The 16,507-nt window shown below is 47.7% G+C and overlaps 1 protein-coding gene across 9 annotated transcripts in view; it reads right to left on the bottom strand.

The window, feature by feature from the left end:
- The window catches only part of MEF2D (myocyte enhancer factor 2D), a 199,027-nt gene that overhangs the window by 36,177 nt on the left and 146,343 nt on the right, over positions 1–16,507 (bottom strand). For 5 of the 9 annotated variants that reach the window (XM_048513143.1, XM_048513158.1, XM_048513185.1 and 2 more), the window contains one exon: positions 4,912–5,049. In XM_048513143.1, coding sequence (XP_048369100.1) covers positions 4,912–5,049 — 138 coding nt within the window. Of the gene's footprint in view, positions 1–4,628; positions 4,764–4,911; positions 5,050–16,507 lie in introns of all 9 variants that reach the window. The other 4 variants (XM_048513167.1, XM_048513178.1, XM_048513211.1 and 1 more) reach the window with 2 other exon arrangements.

Here is a 16,507-nt window from a genome sequence, read left to right as displayed (position 1 = left end):
CAGTGTGCATGTACAGCTCTCTCAGTCAAAATATGTATTGAGGTCCTGGGAGGAAAGGTTACTTGGTGAGAGGGACAGGTGTCTTTTCTGTGGCTCAAGACCTGCAGCAAACCTAGTGGACCACCCTGCTTCCTCTCTCATGCCTGCGTGGCCAAACGCACATGGCCACAGCACCAGGGGAAACGGGGGTTTTTTGGTTTTTTTTTAGAAAAAGCCAGCTGGATCAGACCAGACTCCATCTAGTTCAGCTCTCTGCTACTTGCAGTGGCCCACCAGGTGCCTTTGGCAGCTCACGTGCAGGATGTGAAAGCAATGGCCTTCTGCTGCTGCTACTTGCAGTGGCCCACCAGGTGCCTTTGGGAGCTCACGTGCAGGATGTGAAAGCAATGGCCTTCTGCTGCTGCTGGACTGTTAAGGCATTTGCAATCTCAGATCAAAGAGGATCAAGATTGATAGCCATAAATTGACTTCTCCTCCATAAATCTGTCCAAGCCCCTTAAAGCTTAAAACACGTTAAACCCAGGGGAGAAACACTTATTTATTTATTTTTACATTTATACCCCACCCTACCTCCAAAAAGTTCAGGGTGGCTTACAACATAAAGGAAGACAGGCCTTGCTCAAAGGTTCCCACCCTCAATACAAAACAGAAGATGGTATACAAAATACCTGGGAGAACAGGTTTGTAACCATTCTTTGGAAATTGAATATTTCTGGTGAAAAAAAATCAATTAAAGGGGGAAAAAAGTTAATCCAATGTTGCAGGCAGCCTTGCTGGTTTTTCCTCTCTCTCTTGAGACACGGACACAAACCCTATTTGATTTTTTAATTTAAAGAGCTCTACCAGCCCTCCCATTTTCTGGTAGCACAAAGGGAGCGTCCTCAGGTTTTGTTCAGGGTGGGGGTGGAGGGAGTTTCTGAACTGAGTCTTTTTACAGGCTTCCTGTTGTGAGAAAAGCGTGATTGGGGAAACACACAAAGAGCACCCTGAATTCCTGGAAAGAAGGTCAGCATATAAATGTGAAAATATGTAAATAAATGTCCAGACCAGAGGATCAGCAACTAGAAGCCCCAAACTGCCTCTGGCCCGCTGACCAATGCTGCCTGCTCTCCATTCCCCCCCAATTTCCAACTTAGGTCTAATGCTCACACAGGCAGATGAATTCTATCAGGGATGTACCACTTTGGATTGTAGGTAGGGAGTCTTCATAACAAGTTTTGCGCGCATGGCGATATTGGCTTGGATCTTATGACACTGTTCCCCTTGCATTCCTCTCCTGCCTCTGGGGGGGTTTGTTTCCTCAGCCACAGTGGTCACTTCCTCGGCCACTAGAACTTCCGTGTGCACAAGATCCATGTTCTTTGAGGAATCCTCACGCCGACGGAAGAGCTAGCAGCAGAGGAAGCGAGCGCCACAGCACAGGAAAAGCTTCACAGCAGCTGCAGAAAACCTGTAAGGGGAACAATGTCACAGGATCCAAGGCTTTGTTATTTGTTCATTTGGGGAGGAACATTCCAGTATCTGAAGGGACCTGGCTGCTATATGCTTTTAGACTTAGCGCAAAACCAGTATGAAGAACTGGCACAGCCACAGCCCCTGGCTACTTGAAAGGGGTGGGGTCAAGATGCTGACCCTCCCCCCTGCTCATGGTGGTCCTAGCTGTGGATCAGGCCTATAATTCCTAAATCTTCTCCTGGCCAACGGCAAAGAGATTCCCCACCCTCAAATGATGGTGGATGGCTATTCGGCTGCTTCTCGTACAGAACGGATCTGGGTTACTTTTAAAAGGTTCGCCACAAGCTGGCTGGGAATGGGTTTAAGCATCAAAAAGGCTTCAGGCAGAAGGTTGGAAGTGATAAACAAGACAAACTTTTGAACGCTAAGAATCCAGCAGCTTCAGGGGTCAAGGCCTTGATCTCCCAAAATCTACAGCTTCAGCTCACTTAGACCACCTCGGGAGGGGGGCAGTCAGACTCCCCCCTCCGCCACCCAGGAGGCCTGAAAATTCCGATCACTTCAAGAATGGGGACAGTTTTCTTCCTGGACCACTTAAGTTTGCCTGACTTTACTGAAGTCAAAGAAGAGGGTGAGCTAAAGGGGAAAATGAAAGAGACCTGGAGTGAAAAGGGGTGATGGGCTGAAAAGGGGTGATGGGCTGATACCATTTCACAGTGAAACTAATTCAAGACAAGTTCCTCAAGACAAGTCCATGTACAACCAAGAAATACCGGTTTCAAGAAATAGTGATAAATTCTAGGCCACATGAACAAAGTCTCCCTGGATATGTCAGCCACATATCATTCAAGGGTGGCACCACCTCTATTCCTTTAACTATTCAGGATTTATTTGGGTGCAACAGGGAAGAAGAGGAAGAGTTTGGATTTATATCCCTCTTTCTCCCCCCCCCCCCCCAACAACAAACACACTGTGAGGTGGGTGCGGCTGAGAATGCTCCAAAGAACTGTGACTAGTCCAAGGTCACCCAGCTGGCGGGTGTTGGAATGCACAAGCTAATCTGGTTCACCAGATAAGCCTCCACAGCTCAAGTGGCAGAGCAGGGAATCAAACCCAGTTCTCCAGATTAGAGTGCACCTGCTTTTAACCACTACACCCCGCTGGCAAAGAGGGGCGGCTGGAAGTGTGCCCACTGACCCCTGTTCCCAACCTCCATTTGCTGATGTATACTTTGCACAGAGCTTAAGCACAGGTAGAATATGTGATCTGGTGCCCTGAAAAAAGCAGACAGCTCTAGACTCTGCTTGAGCTCCAGGCACAAAACTCCACAGAGATCAAAGGTAGGGACAGTAGCTTGACCCTGACTGAACCCTTCCGTGTGTTCTTTCACACCAAATAAGCCCTTCAGAAGAGCTTCTGTCTCTTTGCTCAGTATGAAATCTCCAGCTGAACAACCTGACAATCCCACACTTCATTCTTCACTGACCCAGAAATCAGATCTGATCCAAATAAGTCCCAGTTTGTCAGCCGTCACCCAAAAAGTTAGGAATTAATTTCATCAGCCAGGGCAAAACTAATCAGCAGTACAAAACGAAGACGTTTTAGAATGCCAGTGCTCCACTTGGTGGTGGGGGGCACAGAAGGGTAGCTTTTGGTTATGAGTTAGTTCGGCTGGTAATTTTCATTACCCTCCCCCCTTCCCCACTGCCACAAAAGAAGCACATGCTGAACTTTCCAGGTGAAACCAGAGGGACTCAAAATTTACTTATTCAACTATGGCTGGGTTGTGCATGCTCATTTCAGGAAGCAAAGTTATTTCAATTCTGCATCTACCACTTTGACTATCAATTCTTGTTTATACCATGTGACTACTGGGGCTGTTTGTTGCTAGTCTTATCTAACAAATTTAATGGACAATTTTTGTAAAGCATTTCCGCTCTCTCCCCACAGACATTTCCCAGAGGAATGTGGCTTCAAGGCTCATTAGGACACGGATCTGGGGCAATGCCCACTCTGCCACGGGAGCACACTGGAGGCTGGACAATCTCTGTCAGCCTCACCTACCTCCACGTTTGTTATTGTGAAGATAAAACAGAGGAGCAAATGATGCTGAAAAAAATGTTTTGGGTCCCCGCTGGGGAGGAAAAGCAATTCGCTTCCCCACACATGCACCTCTTATACATTGCCCACCTACTGACACTAGGCCTGTTTAACACTAGCAGCTCCTGGCCTTTTCTTTTTTTCAAACAGGCTCAAAGACTTAATGTCTTAAAGCCTGTGCACAGCCTTGTGAGGCCTTAAAACTGTCGCTACCCTGAGGAGGGAAAAAAAACGCTAAAAGAAATTCTGAGGGATTTCCCCCCTTCTTTTTTCCACAAGAACGGCAAGGTCTGTCAGATGTGTCTCGACCCCATTCCTACGTTAGGGGGACGGGAGCAAAACCAAGCACAGTCCAATACCAGGGAAAGGTCCTCATAAATCAAAGGCCCAGTTCGGCGCATGCTCCCAGTGTGGCCTAACAAGGCCTTGGCATAACTAGGCCTCGCTCCTGCCAGCTCTGTTCCTTAGCAACTGGGCTCGCTCTGCCTCCTGATTGTCAGAGGACTGTTTCATAGCCTTTGCCTTAAGGGTGCAAATTAGCTGAGGCTCCATGAAAGCAAACCATGCAAAAATTCCCCCCTCCGCAATGTCTGCCCCGCCGTGGATAGGATTGCCAACTTTCTGTTTTAACAGAAACAATTCAGAGTGCTTTGGGAAGGGGCGCAGGCTGACTTCCCTTTGCGAAGGGAGAACCGTTTTAAAACACGGGCACCTTGCGTCTGAGCGGCAGATTTCAAAACGAATTTGCTGCAAGGCGGAGTGCTTCTGAACGCGTGCAGAATGCCTTCTTGGGAAGCGCCCCCCCTTTTTTATTTTCTATCTAAAACACACACACACACACGTCGTTAAACAAAGAGGGGGAATAAATCCAAGCGCCTCAAATCCCTGAGCTTTCGACCTTTCCGTCCTACCACCAAACAGTCCCAAGCAAGAAATTCCAGTCAACCTACTGGCTCAACTCTGGGTGTTTTGATATTATTATTATTTATTTATTTATTTATTAATTTGGGGCAGGTTGGCAACCCTGGCCACGGAGAGGGAGGAGGGTTCGCAGGCCACCAGTCGCTACTCACTGCGAGCCTGTAAGTCTGCATCATTTTATCAAACTCCTCATCAATCTTTTTATATTTCTCTTCCGTCTGAGGCGTCAATGTAAAGACGTCATCCCCGTCGGGGCTTTCACACTCTCTATGCTTCTTGTTCAGCGCCTGTTATGTGGCCGGGGACGGGGGGAGAGGAAGGGGAAGGTAGTTTGGATCGGGAGGGGAGAAATCAAACAAAACAAAAAAAGGAAAAGGAAAAGGAAAAAAAACAGACAATGAAGGATTTTCGGCCTGGGGTAGCACGTTTACTTACGCCGTAGCGCTTGAACAGAATATCAAGATCCTCGCTGGATTTGCGGTATTTGTCCTCCATCAGCGGGCTCTGGTCAATGGAGTCGTCGCCATCGGGTTCTGGGCTGTCACAGCCGTTAAAACCTTTCTTTCTCAATGTCTGAAAGCACAACCAGGAGAGGTTCAGGTCTGAAGCTAAACCCAGAGTTCAAGAGGAAGAGAAGGCTGAGAAAGGAAGAGCGTGATTACCTGCAATAGACACTGCGTTACAACCACATGAGTATGTACATTGCGCAAGAGCGCACATATAGCAACACCCACCCACACCCACCCCCCTGGGATGCACAGAGTGGAAAAGTACAGCGGAACCTTGGTTTTCATTCAGTTTTCATCAATTTTTTCAGTGAAAAAATTGTCTCGTTTTCATCGATTTGCTTTGGTTTTCATCGATTTGCAGTAAGGTGCAGGGATTTGTGGAGAAAAATCACCCGGACAAAGCTGTTGCGGGCCATGTCTGCAACTTATTTAATGACAACGTCTTGCCCCATTTCAGACCAATCTTAAAGAGGCGTCAGAAACAGACCTCTTGGGACAGCTTTCTGGTGCGACATTGGTCCACTGGCTCTGAAGCTGGTCCTAGTGTTATTGTTTGTTTCTGTTTTCAGCATTAAACACTACGCTTACTCACCTAAAATGTGTTTTTGGTAGGTTTTTGGGAGTGCCTAGAGCGGATTAATTGGATTTACATTGATTCCTATGGAAAAGTTTGCCTCGGCTTTCATCGGTTTCGGTTTTCATCTATTCTTTTCAGACAGATTACCAACGAAAACTGAGGTTCCACTGTAACTTAAATTTCTTACAGGGACTGTCTGTTTCAGGGGACACAGAAGAGAAGATGGAAGGTCCATTTCAGGCACTTGTTTATCTACACCAGCCCGTACCAACTCTTGTTCAGACTTGGGAATGCAGAGCATCTCTGTGACTAAGCACAGTCATGTCAAAGTATAGCTGGCACTGACCACAGGCTTGGTTCAGACATAAAGGAAAGGCATGGTTTCCCACTCCATGAGTACGTGTAAGGAATCCCTTGATTTTCTCGATCTCTCTTTCCCTACTGAGGTGTCAAGATAATTAGTTACTTCCAAGCTTATCACAAGTCATAGTTTGTTGTTACATCTTCCAATTGTTTATTTCAGTTTAGGATCCTGGTTTGCAGAGCAAGCACAAGCCGTAATTTGCCAGTTCAGATATAACAGCCAACTGCAGTTTGCTGCCAACCCAGAAATCATTGTTTTGACCCGCAAGAGGGAGTGAAGGATTGTGCAAGCAAATCTGTGCCTGTTCAAAAATTATTCACACAGCAGCATGTCATGATGGACTGTTGTGTCTGCATCAAGCCATACTTTAAAACCCAAGCCCACAGTTGAGCTCCTAAACAGACAACCGTGGTTCACAGCTGCTTCTCTGCTCTCCCACCATCTGCCCAGAACTCCTGTTCCTAGATGAAGTGGCTTCTAGAAGCAGAACCACAACTGTAACCCTGGTTTGTCAATACAGACATTATACCAAGCTATCACTTGTGAAAAGCACCATTTGCAGATCCACTTAAAACCATGGTTTTCAAGTCTGGCTTGACAGCTAAGAAAAAACCATGAGCTTTTTTTCAATTCCAGGCCAAGCCACAGCAAACCGTGGTTTGACATAACACCTCAACTGGTCCACTCTGATTCTGTGGACCACCACTGGTTTCCAAAACTGCTACTGGCAAAGCCAGCTCAAATTAAGGGATATAATGTAGCCATAAATTTCTACACAAGATGTAACTGAAAGGTCCAATAATCATGCTAGTGGAGTCTGATCTTACATTTCCAGTGTAACTACTACACTAACAAATGTTCAGAGAACACTCTACCCTCTTTCAGGTCGCCTACTACTTATGAAAAAGAGCAATTACACATTTCAAATGCATGCCGGACGCATATCATCAAGCCCGCCCCGCCACCCAAAAAAACCCTCTCTCCCGTCAAATACTATGTCTATGAAATTTCTGTTCCACGTGCGGCAGCCAATTTGAAGTCTGCCTTCCTCATCCACACTTAATCATTGTATTTTCAAAATACCAGAAGCAATTAGCCTGTATTATGGGATCATCACTTGCCAATTTCTTTTTAAAAGTCAAAGCTGCAACATTTCCTGGAAGTCTTCAGCGCTTTTTGTGCCAACGAGAAATTGAAAGGGGTGTGTGTTTAAAAAAAGGGGGCAGCAGGAGGAGGAAATTGGTCTTTTCCAAACAGGGTTAACCATTCTAACTCAAGACGCCAAGCCGGAGATTCTTGGTGTGTGGAAATCAAAGAGGGACAACTAGGGAATTGACTTTTTGTCATGAACCTTAAAAACCGGCCGTTTTGATGAGATGGAATTTTTCAGCACTCAGCATACTCAAATTGTTTGGGAAAGGGATTTTTATAAGCTTTCCCCCCTCTTTCCTGCAGCCGTCTCCGTTTTCAGCAAACGGATTTCCATAGAGCGGTGCGCTGCCAACTGAACATCGTGCCCAAAGCGGAATAGCGGCACAACAGTAAATAAAATTTACAGCAGCCAACGTGGCCAATCAGATATCAAGTCATTACGTTTTGATAACATGTCACAGACAAACCCGTGCACAGCGATGCACAGTTCAGAACAAGGGTGTTGGAAACATAACCAGGGGTGGGGTGACAAAATCGGCTGGAAAAAGCCATTTTTCAGCTTATGGAAAGATGAAATTGGAAATAAGCATGAGCAGTTCTCAGCCCGGCTGTTCCAAAGACCCCAAACCGCATTCGCCTCTCACGGACATAAAGGCACCAGCCGCTTCCAAATGAACGGTATCCGATTTGAGACACAAGCTGCTTTTCCGTTTCTAATATGCTTTTGGGGGAGGAGGGTGGGAGAGAGATAGGGGGCAGGGACTGATCTCAGAAATGAGGCTATGTTCATTCTTCCCACAACACTTTTATAGGGAATGTTTCAAAGTGGCGAACCTTAGGCTTGGCTGGAAACCTCTTCTTTTCTTCACAAGGCAAGGCACTTTTCTCCAAGCGTTTCAACTACCCCCCAGCAGAGATCCAGCGGGCGACTCGCTGCCGAGAGGGCAAAGTGCCACCCACTGCTCGTACCACGACGACAAAGAACAGGAGCGCGAAAGGAAAAGTGTGGTGCTCAAAAAACATCTTTTCTTTGAAAGCTGGGCCTCAAAGGAGGTGTGCGTCCTTCCTTGTAAAAGGTGTCTTCAGCCCAAGACCAATCTGTGGCCAATTTCAAGGGGGCCTGAGCATCAGAGCAAGAGTAATTGCCCAACCGTGGCTAACAATATGCATCGCCAGAGAGAACAAAACCAGACGGCCTCAAAACAGGCAGTCCACACAGGCTCTGCTGGCAAAGGACGACCCGCTGCTAGGGTGTGATCAGCCCCAGCCTGGATATCCTAGGCTAGCCTGATGTCATCAGAACTCGAGCTGGTTAGTATCTGGATGGGAGCCCACCAAGAAATGTCATGGTTGATGAGCAAAGGCAGGCAAAGACACTTCCTGAACATCTCTTCCCTTGAAAACCCTCAAGCAGTGATGGCGAAACTTTTAGAGATTGAGTGCCAGGAGCGGAGCAAGGGAAACCTGCGTCCAGGGCACGTGTGTTCCTGCACACCTGCCTGCCCCCGCCCTGCCCTGGAACACCCCAAAACACCCCCGTAGAACCCCTGGAATGTCCTTGCCACGCCCCCCCAGGTCACGCATGAAGTGCATTGTGCACCCCTCGCCCCCCTGACACTATGCCACTGCCAAGTGCCCAAAATGGGGTGATGGCGCACGTGCCCACAAAGAGGGCTCTGAGTGCCACCTAAGAACATAAGAACATAAGAACAAGCCAGCTGGATCAGACCAGAGTCCATCTAGTCCAGCTCTCTGCTACTCGCAGTGGCCCATCAGGTGCCTTTGGGAGCTCACATGCAGGATGTGAAAGCAATGGCCTTCTGCGGCCTTCTGCACCCATGCCATAGGTTCGCCACCACTGCCCTAAAGGATCGCCTTAAGTCACCTTGCCTCGACAGCAGCAACAATAAATAAGGGTAATTAAGGTACACCCACGCACCCCTACTAGACCATCACTGGCTGGGTCCACACTGGCACCCAAGTAGCCTCAGCAACACAAGCCCAAGGAGGCAATGCCAGTTACCTGCTCATTCTGCTGATGGCCAAGAGCAAGCCAAGACCCTGAACAACAACAACATCCCCCCCCCCCATATCAAGGAAGGGAGTGTTGGACTCTCAAACTTCCTATTCTTGCAATCTTGTTGGTCTTTAAGGTGCTACTGGACCCAAACCAGATGTGTTTCTGCACTCCTACATTCCTGCTGGGTGACCTTGGGCTAGTCACAGTTCTTCGGACCTCAATCAGCCCCACCTACCTCACAAGGTGCCTGTTGTGGGGAGAGGAAGGGAAAGGAGTTGCAGGAGAGAAAGGTGGGGTATAAATCCAAACTCCTCCTCTTCTTCCTCTACTGAAGAAGGAGAGTTGGTTTTTATACCCCACTTTTCTCTACCTTTAAGGACTCTCAATTGCCTTCTCTGCCCCTCCCCACAACAGGTACCTTGTGAGGTAGGTGGGGCTGAGAGAGTTCTGAGGGAACTGTGACTGGCCCAAGGTCGCCCAGCAGGCCTCATGTGGAGGAGCAAGGAAACAAATCCGGTTCATCAGAGCCACTCATGTGGAGGAGTGGGGAATCAAACCTGGTCCTCCAGATTACAGTCTGCCACTCTTAATCATAACAACATGTGGCTCTCCACCACTACACCAACACGGCTACCCACCTGAAACTATCCACCTTATTCTGTAGACCCAAGTAGTCGTTTCAAAGACTTGACCAGAGAACCAGTCCTCCTCTCTTATGTGGAACGACAAGAGCACTGAGCCAGTATCAGAACCAGCAATATCTGGTGAGTCACTAAATGCTCCCCCAGGTCTCACCACAGTGCCACCCGTCACTCAAACCACCAAAACATAGACAAGACAGTTTGAAGTGTAGGGTCTGGAACCCATCAGCAGGTTTATACGTAAAAGGTCTTGTGTCACAGATGGTGGGAAAGACCTCCCTTTGCCCAGGAACCCAACAAAGCCTATTGTCAGGAGGCCTGCCATTATGGGGATTCTTCTATTGCTGCTTTCTGTATGCTGGGGTGGGGGTGGAATGGGTTAATGGCATTTCTAACTGATTTGCAACTGTCTTTTGAATGATGTTATACTGTACCAGGTGCTGCTGAAGGTCAGTGCCTGGCCATCTCTACTGTTATCTCTTTCACAGTTCCTTTTGGGCGCGCTTTCCCAGGATGGGGGGCGCGAATCACTTTAACTACTGGGTTTTGCGCAGGCAAACCTCAGTTCTGGCATGACCAGAGAAGATCCTCAACACTCAATAAACTACTGTTCTTATACATGAGTTTGTTTCAGTTTTTGGGATTCTGACACCCATGCATTGTGCCTGGTCAGTGCCCATCCTTCGCTACCCTTGAACCCCCTTCTTTTGCCACCTCCCCATGTGTGTAAGGTGCTGTCAAGCTGCAGCTGACTGATGGTGACCTCATAGGGTTTTCAAGGCAAGAGGCAAACAGGTGGTTTACCATTGCCTGCCTCTGCGGAGCGACCCTGGACTTCTTTGGCAACTTCCCATCCAAGTACTAACCAGGGCCAACCCAGTGTGGTGTAGTGGTTAAGAGCAGGTGGATTCTAATCTGGAGAACCGGGTTTGATTCCCCACTCCTACACCTGAGAGGCAGAGGCTTATTTGGTGAACCAGATGTGTTTCTGCACTCCGACATTCCTGCTGGGTGACCTTGGGCTAGTCACAGTTCTCTCTGAACTCTCTCAGCCCCAAGGACCTCACAAGGTGTCCGTAGTGGGGAGAGGAAGCTTGTAAGCCATCTTGAGTCTCCTTACGGGAGAGAAAGGTGGGGTACAAATCCAAACTCTTCTTCTTCATTAGCTTTCAAGGTCTGAGGAGACCAGGCTCGCCTTGGCCATCTCACCCTCCCCAACTGAAATTTATATTGCAAACTCTTCAGAGCAGTGACCCTTCCTTCCGGGGAGGGGGAGAGATTGCTTCTGTTCTCATAAGAACTGTTTGCATCCGTGACTGTACATGTATTAATAAACTTAACGCAACTTTCTCCACTGTCCTCCTTTGGGCATACAGAACGCCCAACCTTTCAAAAAGCGAGCCTCGGGCAACAGATAACACCACCTCCGTGTGCAATGTGGGTTGCAGATTCCTGAGACCTTGCTAATCATACACACAGGCCTGCTGGGTCTCTGGGCAGCTTGCTTGGAGGCGGGGGAAGGGAGTCTGGGCTGGGCTGATCCAGTCCTTTCCAGCTGGCAGCCACTACAAACAACATGCTTCAACTACAGAAAAAAACACAAAGTACTTTTATGTCGGTAACCCGAGCCGAGTGTCGACAGAAGCAAAAAATAAATTAAAAATGCCGGGATGGCATGCATTTCCTGCCTCCCAACGCACAGGAGGAATTCTGAGATTTAGAGGCCTTGGATCTGCAAAAACTACAACCATTTTGGTTGCCCTCCTCTGGGCCCGTTCCAGAAGGATACCCGTTTTCCTGAAAATAAGCCCTAGCGTGATTTTTCGGAATTTTTGGAGGATGCTTGAAATATAAGCCCTGCTCCAAAAATATAAGCCCTATTCCCTGTCTTATTTTTGGGGAGACTTGGTATTGACAAGCTAGAACGGGTCCAGAGGAGGGAAACCAAAATGGTAAAAGGTTTGGAATCCATGCCCTACGAGGAGAGACTTAGGGAGCTGGGGATGTTGAGTTTGGTGAAGAGAAGGTTAAGAGGTGACAGGATAGGCGTGTTTAGATATTTGAAGGGAAGTCCTGTTGGTGAGGGAGCAAGCTTGTTTTCTGCTGCTCCAGAGACTAGGACCAGGAGTAGTGGGTTCAAGGTGAAGGAAAAGAGATTCCACCTAAACATCAGGAAAAACATCCTGACAGTAAGGGCTGTTGGACAGTGAAATGCACTACCTCAGAGTGTGGTGAAGTCTCCTTCTTTGGTGGTTTTCAAACAGAGGCTGGATGGCCATTTATTAGGAGTGCTTTGATGGTGTCTTCCTGCATGGCAGGGGGTTGGACTTGATGGCCCTTGGGGTCCCAACTCTATGATTCCATGATTCTAGCTTGCCCGGTGGAGAAGATACAGGTCTACATGGGGAAGATCTACAAGTCTACAGAGAAAGTTCTTCAGCTTAAGCTCTCTCAGAAGCGGGGGGCGGGGGGGGGGGGCGAAAAGAACTTAGCACAATTCTCTTTCAACCTGTCATAGGAAAGCCAGAGAGACATATAAGGAAACCGAAATGTTTGAAACGTTTCTAGTGGAGATCCTCTGGCACTGTAAAGATCTGTTGGGGAAATCTCAAGATCCCGGTCATACAATACTAGATTAATGAAACCTCATCGATTCAGACAGGAGCTGGTGTATGACATCTGGGGCCACTGAACACTTTCCAATTTTGGCGTGTCCCATCCGAACTCCCCTTCCCCGCCCCCAGTTCTCCACAGTGTTGGGAGTCTGATTTCCAAAACCAGAGTTCAACGGACCCAATTACTGAGACCACAAGTTCTTTGGGGCAAGAATCTGTCTTATGAAGCATACAGAACTCTGAGGAGTGTCACAACAGTCTTAAGTAAATAAAGTTCACAGACAATCGGGGTCTGTCGGGATAGCTACTAATATCACTTAGCAGAATCTGACACATTGGCTGGGCCTCAGTGAAATCAGAAGTACCAGCAAAATGCATATATGGCACGAGCTGCCCATAACTAGAAAACACGTGGGCACTGGCACGGCCTCTCTGAGGGGACATATCCTTCCTCACCTAATTAAGGGAAGGAAAAATGCTTTGGATTAACTGTTTTAAAACTTATGGAGCGAGCAGGCCTTTGCAGTTCTGGGAGAGAACATGTCAAGGGTTAAAAACCCACTCTGTATGAAAGCAACCTCCGTTCGGCACACTGTTAACAGACTTTCACAGGGTTTCTCTGCTGCCACAGACAAGACGCCAATACTCAGACATTCTAATTGGTTTTAGATTGCAAGAACACTCAAGACAAAACACAGCTCAGATAAACTGAGGCACACAATCTGTTTTGCACAAGACCCGGTGGTTTGATTCCATCAGCACTAACGAGTTTTACCAGGGATAAAACCACTCTCTTCCCAAGCAGCCTGCCAGCGTGCAAGCGGCTCCGGGTCCCATAAAACCAGTTCTAAATGGAAACACAGGCCTGAAAACACCTACAAGCATGTGCTTATGTAATTTTCCATGGTGTACTGACAAGACCTGAGTTCAAATCCATGTTCTGCCCCAATGCTCAGTGAGCAACATGCTTGAGCTGGTCATTTCTCTTTCTGCTCAATCGAACTCAAAGATCTGATGTGAAGATAAAGGTCTGATGTGTGGATAAAAATGAGTCTGATGTGAGGATAAAATGAGGAAGAGTACGATAAGCATACAATATAGTGGACTGATTTAAAACCTGTGTAAACAGCAGTGGGTGATGACATCTCCAAATTGGCATCCCACTCCTGTTGGGTGACCTTGGACTAGTCACAGTTCTCTCAGAACTATCTCAGCCCCACCTGCCTCACAAGGTGTCTGTTGTGGGGAGAGGAAGGGAAAGAAGCTTGTAAGCCACCTTGAGTCTGGGGTGTTGTGTGGCTTCTGGGCTGTATGGCTGTGTTCTAGTAGCATTTTCTCCTGACATTTCACCTGCATCTGTGGCTGGCATCTTCAGAGGATCTGAGATTGCAAATGCCTTAGCAGACCAGATGCTCAGGAGCAGCAGCAGCAGCAGCAGCAGCAGCAGCAGCAGCAGCAGCAGGCCATTGCTTTCACATCCTGCGTTTGAGCTCCCAAAGGCACCTGGTGGGCCACTGCGAGTAGCAGAGTGCTGGACTAGATGGACTCTGGTCTGATCCAGCAGGCTCTTTCTTATGTTCTTATGAGGATCCTCTGAAGATGCCAGCCACAGATGCAGGCGAAATGTCAGGATAAAATGCTTCTAGAACACAGCCATACAGCCCGGAAACCACACAACACCCCAGTGATTCCGGCTGTGAAAGCCTTCGACAATACACCTTGAGTCTCCTTACAGGAGGGAAAGGTGAGGTACAAATCCAAACTTTTATTTTTATGTTCTGTGAGGGTTATTATGAGAGAGGTTGCAGAAAATCCCCTTAGACCTGAATTCGTTGCATGGCTTTAGGCAAACCACTTTGAACTTGATGGAACAGCAAGACATCAGTCTGATCTCTCTATCTTTATTCCTCACCTGTAATAGTGGAAAGGCAACCAGGATTACTTCCTTGAGCAGTTGATGGATCAGTTTCTGAATTGCTGGACTCATTTCATTGGTTACGGTCTCAAAACTGGCTTCTCTGTGAAACTCCACTCCTGCCCTTCTGTCCCTGGCTAACTTTAAAAGATAAACCTTATCTGCTATGGGTGCACGGGCATGCATCTGATGAAAGGACTCACAAAAGCTCCCTCTTAAATTCATCTTGTTTATCTTGAAGGGGCCATTAGGCTTGTGTTTAACTTCCCTAGCCGGCATTGTCCTGTGGTTTACAGATATGCCCGGGCCTCAGATCAGAGAAAGATCATTCCACTAGTTCAGGGGTCTGCAGCCTGTGGCTCTCCAGGTGTTCATGGACTACAATTCCCATCAGCCCCTGCCAGCACTGCCAATTGGCCATGGGATTTGTAGTCCATGAACATCTGGAGAGCCACAGGTTGCAGACCCCTGCACTGGTTACTTGAGACTCTTGGAATTCGAAGCCTGGAAGCTTCTGCTGTCAAGTGTGAAATAAGCAAACTGCAGGTGGCAAAGGAGCATCAGAACAAGGGCAGTGACCTTCAGCCTAGATGGCTGTAACTCACTCCATGCAGGCATGCCTTTGAGATTGATCCCGAAGCTAAAATTGGTCCAGAACACAGCAGTGAGAGTGTTCAGCGGGACAGGTGAGGGTGCATATTACACCTGTACTGCGCCAGGTGCAATGGTTGTTAAAAGAATTCCGGGTTGTGTTCAAGGTTTTGGTTTTGACCTTTAAGGCCTTGAGAAGTCTGGGACCCTCATACCTTCGAAACTGCATCTCCCCATATTCCCTATGGGGGGCGCTTCAGACCTCCAGCAGTCACCTCTTGGTGATCTCTGGCCCCAAGGAAGTTAGGTTGACCTCGACCAGTGGCAGGGCCTTGGCACCAGCCTGGTGGAATTCTCTGTTGACCGACACCAGGGCTCTGTAGGACCTTACCAGTTTTGCAGGCCCTGTAAGACAAAGATGTTCCACCAGACATTTGGTTGAGGCCATCTGTTAGTTCTGATTGTACATCTTGACAGCCTCCCAATTTCCAGCATTGAGGTCCTTGGACTCCTATTGGGTAGTTATCTATAGGTATTTTAATTTTTGGTAAGAAGTTATATAATATCGGAATTTTTATAAACCACCCTGAGCCCGGCTTTCGCCAGGAAAGGCAGGGTAGAAATATGATAAAATAAATGTTTAAAATCCGCTTTCCCACTAGTTGTGCTCCAGGGAACTTATCAAATAGGTATTTAACACGTAGCTTACAAGCTCCTTTCCCTTCCTCTCCCCACAACAGCCACCTGGTGAGGTAGGTGGGGCTGAGAGAGTTCTGAGAGAACTGTGACTAACCTAAGGTCATTCAGCAGGAATGTAGGAGTGCGGAAACACATCTGGTTTACCAGATAAGTCTCTGCCACTCAGGTGGAGGAGTGGGGAATCAAACCCAGATTAGAATCCACCTGCTCTTAACCACTGCACCACGCTAGCTCTCACTAGGGGTAGGGAACCTGCGGCTCTCCAGATATTCAGGAACTACAATTCCCATCAGCCCCTACCAGCATGGCCAATTGGTCATGCTGACAGAGGCTGATGGGAATTGTAGTTCCTGAACATCTGGAGAGCCGCAGGTTCCCTACCCCTTAACTAGATGAACTTCAACAGAAGCAGAGGATCATAACATCACTGAGGTCGAAGTCTGGAGAACAAAAATAAAATGTATCGTCAAAGGCTTTCACGGCTAGTTTTCTAGGCTGTTTGGCTGTGGTCAGCTAGTTTTTCCTTCACCGTTTTGCTGGCATTCATGGCTGGCATTTTCAGAGGCATGTCACAGTGAGATGTGTCACGAAACACCCTTGCTGTGACATGCCTCTGAAGATGCCAGCCATAGTTGTGGGCGAAATACTAGGAGAAAACACTACCAGACCGCAGCCACACAGCCAACAAATAGAACAGCTATCATTGGACTTCATTTCTTTGAGCTGAAATGTGTGAAGACAAGAAGACAGACCTTGTGCTGGTAGAGAAAGAAGCGCCCGGTTTTCACAAAAGTTCGAGAAACACCAATGTAAGCAAATGAGACGCTGAAGCCGGGAAAGCGCTCATTATCCTCAAGATAATTAATCATATACAACAGCAGGCTGCAAGGAATAATTGTCTGAACTACTGAAGTCTAAGTCTTAAGACTCCCTGAAGCGAAAAACAGG

This window comes from Sphaerodactylus townsendi, linkage group LG01, assembly GCF_021028975.2.
Source record: "Sphaerodactylus townsendi isolate TG3544 linkage group LG01, MPM_Stown_v2.3, whole genome shotgun sequence".
Taxonomy (NCBI): Eukaryota; Metazoa; Chordata; class Lepidosauria; order Squamata; family Sphaerodactylidae; genus Sphaerodactylus; species Sphaerodactylus townsendi.
This window is presented reverse-complemented; position numbering and strand designations above follow the sequence as displayed.